Source organism: Pseudorca crassidens, chromosome X, assembly GCF_039906515.1.
Source record: "Pseudorca crassidens isolate mPseCra1 chromosome X, mPseCra1.hap1, whole genome shotgun sequence".
Classification (NCBI taxonomy): domain Eukaryota; kingdom Metazoa; phylum Chordata; class Mammalia; order Artiodactyla; family Delphinidae; genus Pseudorca; species Pseudorca crassidens.
The window spans coordinates 91,912,429-91,924,879 of NC_090317.1; the positions used below are offsets into that span (position 1 = coordinate 91,912,429).

General features: G+C 54.7%; 1 protein-coding gene across 8 annotated transcripts in view; it reads right to left on the bottom strand.

Moving 5' to 3' along the window:
- Positions 1–11,853, bottom strand: part of CDK16 (cyclin dependent kinase 16) — a 32,612-nt gene extending 20,759 nt beyond the window's left edge. For 4 of the 8 annotated variants that reach the window (XM_067722789.1, XM_067722788.1, XM_067722792.1 and 1 more), the window contains exons 1-13: positions 4,371–4,596; positions 3,634–3,767; positions 3,407–3,532; positions 3,262–3,318; positions 3,049–3,163; positions 2,260–2,354; positions 2,099–2,161; positions 1,709–1,832; positions 1,386–1,506; positions 1,179–1,276; positions 989–1,094; positions 865–907; positions 623–713 (exon numbers count right to left, since the gene is read on the bottom strand). In XM_067722789.1, the coding sequence (XP_067578890.1) occupies positions 623–713; positions 865–907; positions 989–1,094; positions 1,179–1,276; positions 1,386–1,506; positions 1,709–1,832; positions 2,099–2,161; positions 2,260–2,354; positions 3,049–3,163; positions 3,262–3,318; positions 3,407–3,532; positions 3,634–3,767; positions 4,371–4,572 (1,375 nt within the window). In that variant the 5' untranslated portion in view covers positions 4,573–4,596. Of the gene's footprint in view, positions 1–622; positions 714–864; positions 908–988; positions 1,095–1,178; positions 1,277–1,385; positions 1,507–1,708; positions 1,833–2,098; positions 2,162–2,259; positions 2,355–3,048; positions 3,164–3,261; positions 3,319–3,406; positions 3,533–3,633; positions 3,768–4,370; positions 4,597–8,754; positions 8,806–9,002; positions 9,399–9,443 lie in introns of those variants that run through there. The other 4 variants (XM_067722790.1, XM_067722793.1, XM_067722791.1 and 1 more) reach the window with 4 other exon arrangements.
- Between the last annotated feature and the right edge of the window lie 598 nt (positions 11,854–12,451).

Consider the following 12,451-nt stretch of genomic DNA (forward strand, 5'->3'; position numbering starts at 1 on the left):
AGTTGATCACTTGTTGGAGTACCTGGGGACTCATCATATTATTTGGTCTAATATATAAATATATCTAACTTTAAAACGTCCATATTAAAAAGTTTTAAAAAGTCAGACATAACGGAACACGCCATGTGCCTCCATTTCTGTAGGGGACAGGGACAGGGAAAGCATATCTATGCTTTAGAAGTCAAACTAGTGGCAACTTTTAGAGGGGATGCCAGGAATAACTGAAGGAGAAAAGAGGGCACTTCAGGGGAGCTTCTCATATCCTATTTCTCGACCTGTATGCCGGTTACACGGGTGTTTAGTTTGTAAAAATTCATTGCGCTATATGCTTATGATCTATCATTTCTCAGTATCTATTTCACAACATTTACTTTTTTTTAAAAGGTAAAGTGATGTTCCATCGGTTTTTATGTACGTTTGAAAATTTCCAGGAACTGAAAACTAAAAAACTCTTCTGTAATGAACAACACATCACACACGTGAACAAGGGCATACCCCCCCACCCCACCCCACCCCATCCAAGGTGGCAGAGCCAGAGCCCAACACAACCTACCCAGCTATCTGCAGCAGTCCTGTTCCCCAAAGCCCCCCACCAGCCGGTCCATTCCCCAGCTCCACTCACTGTCAGGAAGTTTGTGGATCCGTTCCCCCAGACTGAGGAAGAATGGATGTTTCATGGCATCTTCTGCGGAGATCCGATTGCGACCTTCAAACTGAGTGTGTGTGTCGGGATGGGGGAGTATTGACACTTTCAACAAGTAGGCTTCTCTTCCTCCCCGCCCCAGATCCTGCCCCTGTAGCTCCCTGTTTCCCCACACCTGGAATCCGCTAGGCCCCAAGGCTGGCCCAGGAAGATCGTCTCACCTGCAGCAGCTTGGTGAGGAGGTCAGCCCCGTCGCTGTCAAGTCTACCACAAGGACAAGGGGACCTGTTTTAAACTCAGTTTGGGTACTCTGGTCCCTAACACCCACCTACCCACCAGCCTCACCGGGGTGCATGGCTCAAAAGGGCCTCGGCTCGGTACTTGGGGTAGTTGTATGTCTTGAACTCTTCATTGGACAGGATGCCCGGCCATGTCTCCTCAGTTGGGGTTCCTGGCGGGGAAGTGGAGTTATCCTAAACATCTCACAGGGCCTCCCTGCATGTCCCCACAGCTCCTAGGGCTCATGCCTCCTCACCCAAGATGCGGAAGATGAAGTGCAGCTGTTCCTCCACCGTGGAGCCCGGGAAGAGGGGCCGGCCTGTGGCCATCTCATAGAAGATGCAGCCCACACCCCTGGGCAGGGAGGGCACAGTGAATATGTAGGCAGTTGGCCGGTTGGCTGTTGTGACCAAGCCACCCCCCTTCACCGCATGGCCCCTGCCACACTTCGACCTGTCCTCACCACATGTCAATCTGAGTGGAGTAGTCCGTGGACCCGAGCAGGATGTCGGGGGGCCGGTACCACAGTGTTACCACCTCATTGGAGTAGGTCTTCGTTGGAATTGACTTGGCCCGGGCCAGGCCTGGTAGGTGGAGAGAAGGGGCAGCTGGAATTGAGGAGGTTGTGGGCAGTATTGGGGAGAATGCAGTTAGGACTGAGGGCATCCTAAGCAAAGCCTGGAGGGGCTGAATGGGAGGGACTGAGACCAGGTGGTTGTGGGGAAGGGGGAGGCTGGGAGAGTAAGGCTGGGGGATCACTGGGAAGAAGGCAGAGGCCAGGGGTACCAAAGTCGGCCAGCTTGAGCTCTCCTCTCTCATTGATGAGCAGGTTCTGGGGCTTGAGGTCTCGGTGTAGCACCTTCTGCCGGTGGCAGTAGGCCAGGCCACGGAGCAGCTGGAACAGGAACAGCTGGGGACCCAGGAACGGCAGGCAGAGGTCAAAGAGTATCCAGCAGCCTGACCCCCAGCAGGCACTGCTCCCCCTCCCAAAGACAGGCACTGAGCCCAGAGCCTTGTCTCACAAAAAAGGATAGGGTCCCAATGCCCTCCAAGGGCTCCCAGCTTTTTTTTTTGGCAAAAAAGCCAAACAGGAAAAGTCTGTTTCTGGGAGATTTGTGGGGTGGAGTGGGTGAGTGAGGGGCCCCCTTCTGCCCCTGCTTCCTGCCCCACACCCACTTTCACATTGTGCATGTTGATGACGTTCCCACAGTCATCCAGGTACTGCTTCAGGTCCTTGTCCTGAGGAAAGAAGAGCAGGTAGAGGAAAGAGGGTCACATCCTGTGGCTCCTGGCCATCTCCCCACCTCCCCCCAGGACCCACTGCCACCCAACCTTACCAGGTACTCAAAGACAAGGGTGAGGGACTTCTCCGTGTGAATAATGTCGTGTAGTGTGACGATGTTGGCGTGTTTGAGGTCCTTGAGCAGGGACACTGCAGGAAGCAGGGGGGTGAGACAGGGGAAGAGTCAGGGCCCACCCTCAGAACAGAGGCAAGGAGGAGGACTAGACCGGGTCGAGCCAGATGGCTTGGGGTGGTGGCTCACAGCCACCGGCTCTAACCCACCTGATACCAGGAAGAAGGTGTGTCCCCAAGTTCCAGATGTGGAAACTAAGGCTCAGAGAAGAGTATAGAGCAAGAACCTGGGATTGCAGCCCCAGGCTTATGTGACACTAGATTTTCACAACCAGTTTTTGGTTTCTGGAAAGCGCCCTTGCTCCAATCCTCAGTACACAGATCTGCAGCATCGTGTGAAAATGAGTTTGCACACTCAATTACTATGCAATTCAGATTCATTCCATGTGAAATTCTGACTAGAAACTATTGTGTCAAGTAAACTCGTGAGCACTTTCAGGGATATTCTCAGAACCAAAGCAAGCACCCTGCTTTACAATTCACCTACCTCTTCTCCACACAGGAAGATTCCTGGTTACCCTGATTTATTATCTGGATATGTGGCTGATGGGCACTTTCTCATGAAGCCCAGAACGTCAGGAGGGAAGTCCCAGAACCCCTAGTCCCTGTCCTCACTATGGGTGTGTGTGTGCAAGTGTGTGTGTGTGTGCGTGCACGCGCACACCATGGGGAGAGCCCGGGAAGCCTGGGGCAGATCAGATGGGGCCTGTACCTTCCCGGATGGCGGTGCAGGGTGCCCCCTCTTCGTGTTCCAGTCTGATCTCCTTGAGTGCCACGAGGTTGTCTGTGAGCTTGCTTTTGCCTTTGTACACGGTGGCATAGGTACCCTGGAATGTGAGGAAGAGTGACAGGAGACGAGCTATGAAGCTGCAGGGAGTTCCCACGGACCCCCAGCCCTACCATGGGCCTCCTGGCTGTCTCTCACCTCTCCCAGCTTGTCCAGCTTGATGTAGGTCTCCAGTTTCCCAAAGCCAATCTCAGACTGTGGGGCAAAGGAGGCAGGCTGAAGTAAGCTCAGGGGAAGGGACTGGGAGGAGGAAGAGGAGGAGACAGGAAGAGAAGACGCTCACCAGGCTGACACGGCGGAGGCGGCGGCTGAGGGGCTTGTCGAAGATGGGGCTATTGAGGGTCAGCTTCTCAAGGTAGCCCTCGGGCAGCCGGATGTCGGCTGGTAGTGATAGGCGCTTGTTGATGTCCTGGCAGGCAAGATAGGGGAGAAACAGGACCATGAACTCCAACTCCCCAGGTCCGACCCTCTTTTCCAGCCCCGCCACTGCCCGGACAGGGGGTTCAGCACCTCAGTGGAGATCTTGCGTGGGGGATGGTTGCGCATGCGCACCCTCACTGGTGACTGCACCTCATCCGAGGACGTGGCTGAAGCCTGGTCACTTTCCCCGTCAGACCCCATCTTCAAGTCCTCGTGTACAATCTCTGGTAGTGGGGACAGGGGGAGGGCAGGCCGGGTGGGCTCAGAAGCCCCAGGACAAATCCCCCCACCCTCCCGTAACACATTCCCTCATCACACACGTGTGCACATGGCCCCCAGAGCAGCCTGGAGTCCCTCATGGAGAGGGTGGGAAGGCCCAGGGAGGTTCACACAGGTCAAGACAGGTTGAACTGGGAGGGCAATAGTCACCTAGTGGAGCACCCCGCGTCAGCGGCGAGCTGAAACTGCGGCTGGCCCAGAGCCAGTGGGCAGGCAGCAGAAGTAGCCAAATGCCCTGGGAAGGCAGGCCCAGGGCAGGCAGGTGCCAGGAGGCCTGAGGGGGCTGTCACAGAGCGCAGGAGAAGGGCAGAGGGAGGCTTGGGGCAGCTGTGGCAGGCGGGGCACCCTTCCTCCCCGCTGAGGCCTGGGCACAAAGCCAAGGAAAGGGACACAGATGGACAATAGAGAGAGGGTGTTGAGAGAGGATGGCAGAGATGAGGGAAAAAATGGAGAAAGGAAAATGAAAATAACGCAAGTTTAAGAGGAACTCAGTTGGAAGGCAGCACCCCTGGGACCAGTCTGGGAGTGGGAATGGTCAGTGGACCCACCTGGTGCAGAGCTGAGTGGGCCCCGTCCAGAGCGAGGTTCACCAGGGGCAGCACGTGTGGGGCCCTCTCCAAGGTCACTGCCGCCGCCACTGCCACTCTCATCCAGGCCTATCTGTTCAGGGGCACCATTGGTCTTATCTACACCTCGGCCCCCTCGGAGTGTCATTGACAGCTGCCGTTTGATCTTCTTCATCCGATCCATGGCGACCTGCGCAGGGGGTATGGATGCGAATGGGTCCCACATTAGCATTTGCCTGACACCCATAGGCCCCCTAAAACCCATGACAACCCAGTGAGGTGCACTGACATGAACCTGTGTCAGTGCCCACCCAACCACTGTGGAGTCCTGGGACCACTCAGGATTCCTAGAAACCTGGCATGGATGGAGACCCTTGTCAGTGCCTGCCACCTACGATGACCAGCCCCAGGGCACCCTGCTCCTAAGGAGCCCACCTGGGTACTGAGGCTTGGGTGGCTGGCTGAGGGAAAGGGCCCAACTGGTGGCGTGTTGGCCTCTATGGGGGCACCCTCACTGTGGAAGCAGAGGCTCCACAGCAGGCATTCTCGGGTGCAGCAGCACTGATGGACCTAGCCATTGGTGTAGCGGGGGGCTCGCCCAGGACGCCGGAACCACTGACACGGCCCCGGGCACGCCCACAGAATGGCATGTTCTGCTGGCACCAGCTCACATCACCCCCAACTGCCAAGGCGGAACACTCCCCGCGACCACAAGGACCCTCCTGCCTCCCCCAGCAGCCATGGTCAAGGTGGCTAAAGGATTACCCCAGTGGGCTACCCAGGTGAGGGGTGCAGGGAGAGGGAGGGAGAGTCCTGCCCAGACCCAACCACTGGGTGGGGTTGCGGGGGGATCTAAGTCTACCAGCTGTCCTGGTTCCATCAGGTTGAACCCAGATTTTACCAGATTTTTACAAGCCAGGTCACATTTCTCCTCTACTTGAGAACATACCACATGTCCCTTATCACCCCAAATAAACGTCTCAGTCCTTAATGTGGCCCACAAGGCCCCCATTCACACCATTACCTCTCTGGCCTCACCGCCCCCTCGTTGCTAATTGCTGTTCTGAAACCGCACCCAAAAGTCCCACCTCAGGGCCTTTGCAGTGGCTGTTCCTGGTACTTAGAAGACCCTTCCCCTAGATTTCAAAATAGCTCACTCCCTCATCCCCTTCAGGCCATTGCTCAAATATCACCTTTTTCACAGATAACCACGAATAATCCTATTTAAAATCGCAATCATTCTGAGCCCCCTCACCTTGCCAATTACCCCCCCAGCACTTATCACCTCCTCAGAAATGACACCATCTAGTTACTGGTTTCTTTATTCTTTACTGTCTGTCTCTTCACCACCATAACTAGAAGATCAGCTCCGCCAGGGTAGATTTATGTCTGTTTAGGTCACGGCTATATCCTGAGGACCTGGAACAGTGACTGACACAGAGTAGATGCTCAAAAAGTGCTTGTGGCAGAAATTAATGAAGCAGGGGGCTAAGGGCCTAGGACCAACATCTGTCAGGGTGAGCAGGGTCAGTCCCTGCTACTCATGAACAACCCCAGACAAGGTGACCCAGGGACACTGGTATCAGCAAGAAGATGGGGCTGCTAGAGGGAACGGGGCCACCAAAAGGCTTAGGCCAGCCTTCTTCTGCTTCCTCCTGGGCTCTGGGCCAGCAAGGAGGGGGAAAGACCTGGCCCAGGAACCATCTGGACTCACAGCAGGGCCTAAGATGGCCCTGGGCCCAAGGGAAGTGGAGCTAGATAGAAGGTTGACGATGAGGCTGGGGCTGGATTCGAAAGAGAGAGAAGTGGGTCATCTGTTACCTTGAAATCAGGTGCTTACCCTAGCGATCCCCATACCCCACTTCTGCCTGCCTGAGCTCATCACCCCCAGAAGGGGTAGAGGGCCCAGCCTAGCAGAAAGATCCAGTAAAGAGGATGAAGTCCATCCAAAGAACCCAAGATAACAATAACAAAAAAAATCCTGACCCAAGAGGCTGAACACTGGACCTGAGGCTGAGGAAGGTGAAGCATGGCCAGCCCCCAAAGACTGTTTTCCATACGTCCATATGGCATGGATACCCAGTCGCTTTGCCTGTTGTGGCAGGGAATGGGGAGCTGGGGGGACTGTAAGTAGAGCTGGACGGAGGATGAGGAAGGAACCCGAAGGAGCCATGGATCCATGACCTCTAAGCAGTAACCCCAAGGGCTGGACATATTCCAGAGTTCAGTTTTGGGGGGATTTTAGGGAGACAGGGTACAAAATCTGTGTATCATGCAACGCCCCCAGCAGGGGGACCCTGGACAGGGCCCTGTGAACAGAGACACTTGAACATTAATCTGCAGTAAAACTTTTAAATATCATTTCAGTTTTCTGAGATTTTTAGGTTTTAGAATACTGAAGGAGCAAGAAACTGGATACACAACCCCACTCTGAGAAGGGCACATGTCCGTCTTGACCCCCTGAGGGGATGCTTCCATCCTCAGAATATTTCCACACCCAAGGATACTCACCACCTCACATCACACCAACCACTGAGGACACAGTCATCACACTCTACTAACTCCTATAGGAACATACCATCCTCATTCTGTTCAGGCACATCTCATAAGCACACACTGGACTCTCAGTGTCCTGCTGGCTTCAGTACACACTGGACCCTCAAGAAGGCTTCTCTGCATTGTAACTGCCATCGGCAATGCAATTTCCCTATTTATCTCTAACCCCCATCAGCACACAAAGCCTCAACAGAGCACTAAGCTCTGTTAGCACACCACTGGCCCCTCTAAGTTAACTCTTAGCACCACATGCTGCCTGTTTTCTTCTCCACAGCACTCACTGTTCCCCCAACATGATTCTGACCCCTATTAACATGCACTTGGGACCCTCTACAGCAGTAGAGGTTGGTAACCCACATTAGCACTCACTGGACCTTCACACTACCCTGAATCCCATGAACACAAAGTGAATCTTGCAGATCCCTGACCTGTTTTAGCCCACACTCAGATCCCTCCACAGCTATGATCATCACTAACACATATTCTGGTCCTCCCACTACCCTGTCCCCCCATACCCCATCAGCACAGGCTGGACCTTCACTTCACCCTGACCCCTATTAGCACACACCGGGCCTCACAGTGCCTCCCCATTACCACACCCTGAACCTGTACTCAGCCCTAGTCCCCAGGGACACACAAACACGCTGTTCTATAATGGCCTGACCCTCATTAGTGCACACAGATCTTCATTCAGCCCAGAACCCCATTAACACACTTCAGCCCTCCATGGCACTAATCCACTTTAGCACACCTGGACTGTCACGTTCCTGTCCTTTATTTCTCTTTGTTTCAACTCCTCCATAGCTATAACCCCTGTCGGTTGACAACTGGATCACTTCACAGCGCTGATCTTCCTTATTGTACACAAGATCCCCTCCACAGCTCTACCCTCCTTTAGCACTCTCTGGAACCTCAACGCACCTCAGTCCCCCAAGAACACACTGTCTTCAGAATGTTCAGACGCTCATTAGCATATTCCAGAACTCATACTGCTCTGATTCTCCCCCCCATTGGCACACATTTAAGCGCCTCCATGACTCTAAATCCACATTAATAGTCACTAGAACTTCATATATTACCCTGCTCCTTCTTAGGGTGTCCTAGAGTCTCACATCCCTTGACCTCATGGACCCACACACACTGATCTCACACCATCCTGATCCTTAATACACTGAACCTCTTACAGTGCTTAGATACTTCCCTCACCCCCAACCCACACACACATATATCCACAACTCTGATACCCATTAGCACAGGCTCAGGGCTTCCACTACTCTGCCCCCATTAGCACATACTGGGCCTCATACTACCCAGACCTTTATTATCATATGCACATACCCTCGAGAGCTATGACCCCCATTAGTACCCTCTCAACACTGGAGTTCTTCCACTACCCTGTCCTCCATGAGCACACTCTGCACCCTCACACCTCGCAGTCCGTCATGGACAAATACACAATATTAACACCATCCTGACCACCCCCCCCCTTACCACACACAGGGCCTAAGAACCCCGATCCTACTGGCACACCCTCTGGTACCTCTACCACCTTATCCCCCAGTAACACACACGGGGCCTTTCTACAGCTATAACCCCATTTGCATATCTCAGCACTCCTCCGACGTCCTCTCCCTTGTTATACATCCTCAGGTCCCTCCATCGCCCTGCACCGCCCCTCCGTTAGCACACACTGGGCCTCAAAACCTTACAAAGAGGTAAGACTTATTACCACATGCTCCGACCCCTCCACAGCTCAGGCCCCCGTTAGCAAACCCCGAGTCTTTCACCACTCTGCCACCCATTTACACACCCTCTGGTCCTTCGATTACCCTGCTCCCCATTAGCACCCACAGTACTTCCCATCCCCAGTTCCCAGACCAGGCCCAGGGCGGGGCCAAGGTCAGGGAGGCCCCAAATGACCCCCGGCCCGGCGCATTCTGGGAAACTCGCTGGGGGAGGGGGCACATGCCAGCAGTGCAGCCCGGCAACGCCCGGGGTCTGGGTTGGTTCTGTAGGAGGAAGGGCAGCCCCCACCCCACGCCTCGTGGACGCGCTCACCGGCGGGGGCGCGCGAGCAACCTCAACGCCGCGGGACCGGCGCGGCGGCGCCTGGGGCGGCGGCCCGGGCTGAGGCCGCGCGACCTCCTTCTCCTCCTGTTCGCCGCAGGCGCCCGTCCCAGTAGTCTTCGGCCATGGCTGCTGGGCCCGGGCCGCCGCCGGCTGAGGAGGAGGAGGCGGCGGCGGCGGCGGTGGCTGAGGCGGAGGCGGCGTCCCGCTCAGCCGGCCATGAGCTTGGCCGCTGCGGGCGATGCCCCTGGGCTCGCTGGCGCCGGCTAGAATCCGAGAGCTCACGGCGGCTCGCGGTTCAGAGCCGACTGCTCGCGGAGACGCGGCAGATCCCAGAGCCGAACACCCAACGGCCCAACCGCTGCGCGCGCCGCGCTCCGCGCATGCGCACGCACGCGCTGGAAAGGGTGAAGTGGTAGGGAAGGGACTCACCTCGGACTGGATGTACCAAAAGACCCGTCCGCAGCGGGAGGGGGCGCGGCCATTGCGCGCCCACTGGGGAATGTGGCGCTGCCCTGGAATGGCGCCAGGGGGGAAGTGTAGAGGTTGTTTAGTACTCAGTTCCGATCTTGCTAGAAGTTTGCTAACGCTGAAGTGGGCAGCAGACAGTGACCAGCGTGCCGGTCACCACTCGGTCCCCCTACTCCGTCTCACTTGGTACATCCCCATGATAGCAAACGGGACTTTGGGAAGGAGGAAAAAGATAAGGCAGTCAGTCCTAGTCCCTTGAGGTGCCTCCGGAGGCAGGGACTTTAAAGGTTCGCGAGAAGATGACTTTTCTAGGAGACGCGGCCTGGAGAATCACTGGCCTCTACCACCTTAGATAGGACAGAGTCTAGCCCCGCCCAGCTGCTCCTCCCCAAACGCGAGCTCACTCCCACTGTGAATGTATGCGGCCCCGCCCTTTGAGATTGTCGCCCATCCAATCGGATTTGCTCCCTGGGGTGAGGCAGAGCAAGAATAAAGGGCGTGGCCTGGCTGGAGAGGCGTGATTTCGCTGCCCCGGCCGCGCCTCTGCCAGGTTTTCATTGGTTTCACCGTTGAGGGGGCGGGGCCTCCTTTTTGTTCTCAACCATGGGTCGAATGCCTCGCAAGGTGATTGGTCAAAAGGTCTTTCAATCGAATTTCGTCCCGCCTTTAACCCCTCCCATCTCCATCAGCGAAGCTCACGGGGTGGAGCCTAGGCTGAAGGGAAAGATGGACCTTTACAGGAGCGAGTGCATTACTACGCATGCTTGGGACTTTGGGTTGGAAAGGGGGCTCTTTTCCGCCTCACGCGAGGATTTGTACCCTAAATTGGGTTTTACTGCCACCTCTCAACTACCTCTTCTGGCCCGCCGGAGCCCCGCCCGTGGTTCCCCCTGCCCCACCTCCTGGGCTCTCCGGTTTTTCATTTTATTTATTGGGCGCCTGTTGTGTGTCAAGCACTGACAAACCAACCTAATCCCTCACCCCTCTCTGCCTGCAAAACTCCTGCACTATCACCAAGCCCAGTTTAAATGGCAGCAGACTCCGTCCGGCAGGCCATCTGGAACATCTTTACACGGCACCCCAGTGCAAAGCCAACTTCCCCATCTCTTCTGGGCTTCCCCTTATGGTACCCTTGGTCACACCAGTTCATATTAACGAGGATTTACCGGAGCATGTCGGGAGTGGAAATATTTCACAAAGACAAAAGTCCACCTCGGGATAGATGATCGCGTCCATCACTTCCCAGACCTCATCTGTTAGCCGCCTCACTCGGCTCCAGTCGTACTAGTATCCTAGCTGTTCCTGAATGAAGCAGGCACAGTCCAGCCTCAGGGACTTTGCACTTGCTGTTCCCTTTGCCTGGAATGCTCTTTCCCCAGATATCCACTTGCCTCATCTTTTTCCAAGTCCTTGTTTCAATGTCACCTTCTTCATGAAGCCTTCCCTGACTCCCCTATTTAAAACTGCCTACCTGCACCCCCCCATCATTCCCCAGACCTGGCTCTACAGATCTTCTGAACTGCACTGATCAACTTCTAACATACAATTTACTCACTGTGTTTATTGTCTATTCTAGGTCTTGCCCTAGCAAAACATAAGTATGCGCACACGCGCATGCACACACACACACAACCCACCCCAGGACACGGATGTTTTTTATCTATTGCTATCTCCAACACCTACAATAGAGCCTGACACACAGTAAGCAGTCAACAAATGTTTGTTGAATGCCTGATGGTAAATAGTTCTAGGCAGAGACAAGAGGAAGCAACCTTGTCCCACCCTGTCCTTTGTGCCTGCTGGGTGCAGGGGGCTCAGTGCAGTGACCCAGCCCTTGCCCACTGAGCCCTGGTGTTATAATGGTAGACAAAAATGATAGAGAAGTGAAATGGCATGTGTGGGGAACTGAAATGCAACCAGAAAACATGGGTTCTTGATGAAGAAGCTGTTCTCAAACCTTGTGCAAATTAGGTAGCAAGGGGATCCAGGAGCTGTGGTGGTGAAGAAAGGGACAGCAATGTCTGGAGTCAGGAGGTGTAATGGTGGGGGGTGGGGGGATACAGTGAACAAGGTCTAGAGTACCCATGAAGGCCCCAGGATAGTAGAAGCAGAGAAATCAAGTTTGTGTGCAAGCCTCAGATGCTGAGGTGGAAATGGTGGAAACAGTGGACAGACGTGCAGAGTTTGGGGGTACTCTAGAGCAGCAATAATGGAAAAAGTACCTGTGGCGGGAAAACCTCTCCACTTGACCTAGATAGCTAGCATCACCACTAAATGGATGCCAGAGATAAAGCACTTCAGTCCCTAATGTCCTGGGGGAGAATGAAAGGAAGTATGGAAGGATGAGGTCACCCAAACAGAATAGGCGAAGAAAAAACAAGTAACCAGAAAGGGACTTCCCTGGTGGCTCAGTGGTTAAGAATCCACCTGCCAACGCAGGGGACACGGGTTCGAGCCCTGGTCCAGGAAGATCCCACATGCCGCGGAGCAACTAAGCCCGTGCGCCACAACTACTGAGCCTGCACTCTAGAGCCACAACTATTGAGCCTGTGCGCTACAACTACTGAAGCCTGCGTGCCTGGAGCCTGTGCTCCGCAACAAGAGAAGCCCCTGCTCGCCGCCAACTAGACCGCACGCAGCAACTAAGACCCAATGTGGTCAAAAAAAAAAAAAAAAAGTAACCAGAGGGAGGTGGGGCAAGGGCATATGCTGTGCCTGGAGTCTGGAGCTGGCCCAGGAGACAGCACATGTGGGAACAGGCTGTGATGGGTGACAGGTCAGGGTAAGGCCAGTTTGTGTGATTCCCAGTACTTGAGTTAGAGTGAAGGAATGAGGGGTCTGTTTCTAAATGGAAAAAGTTGGAGTCTGGCTGGGTGAAGGACAGAGGTTATGAGTGGCATCCTCAGGCACCAGGTGGCCAGTCCGATTGGTGCTTTCAACTGTCTGAAGTGCTCAGCTGAGACTAAAGA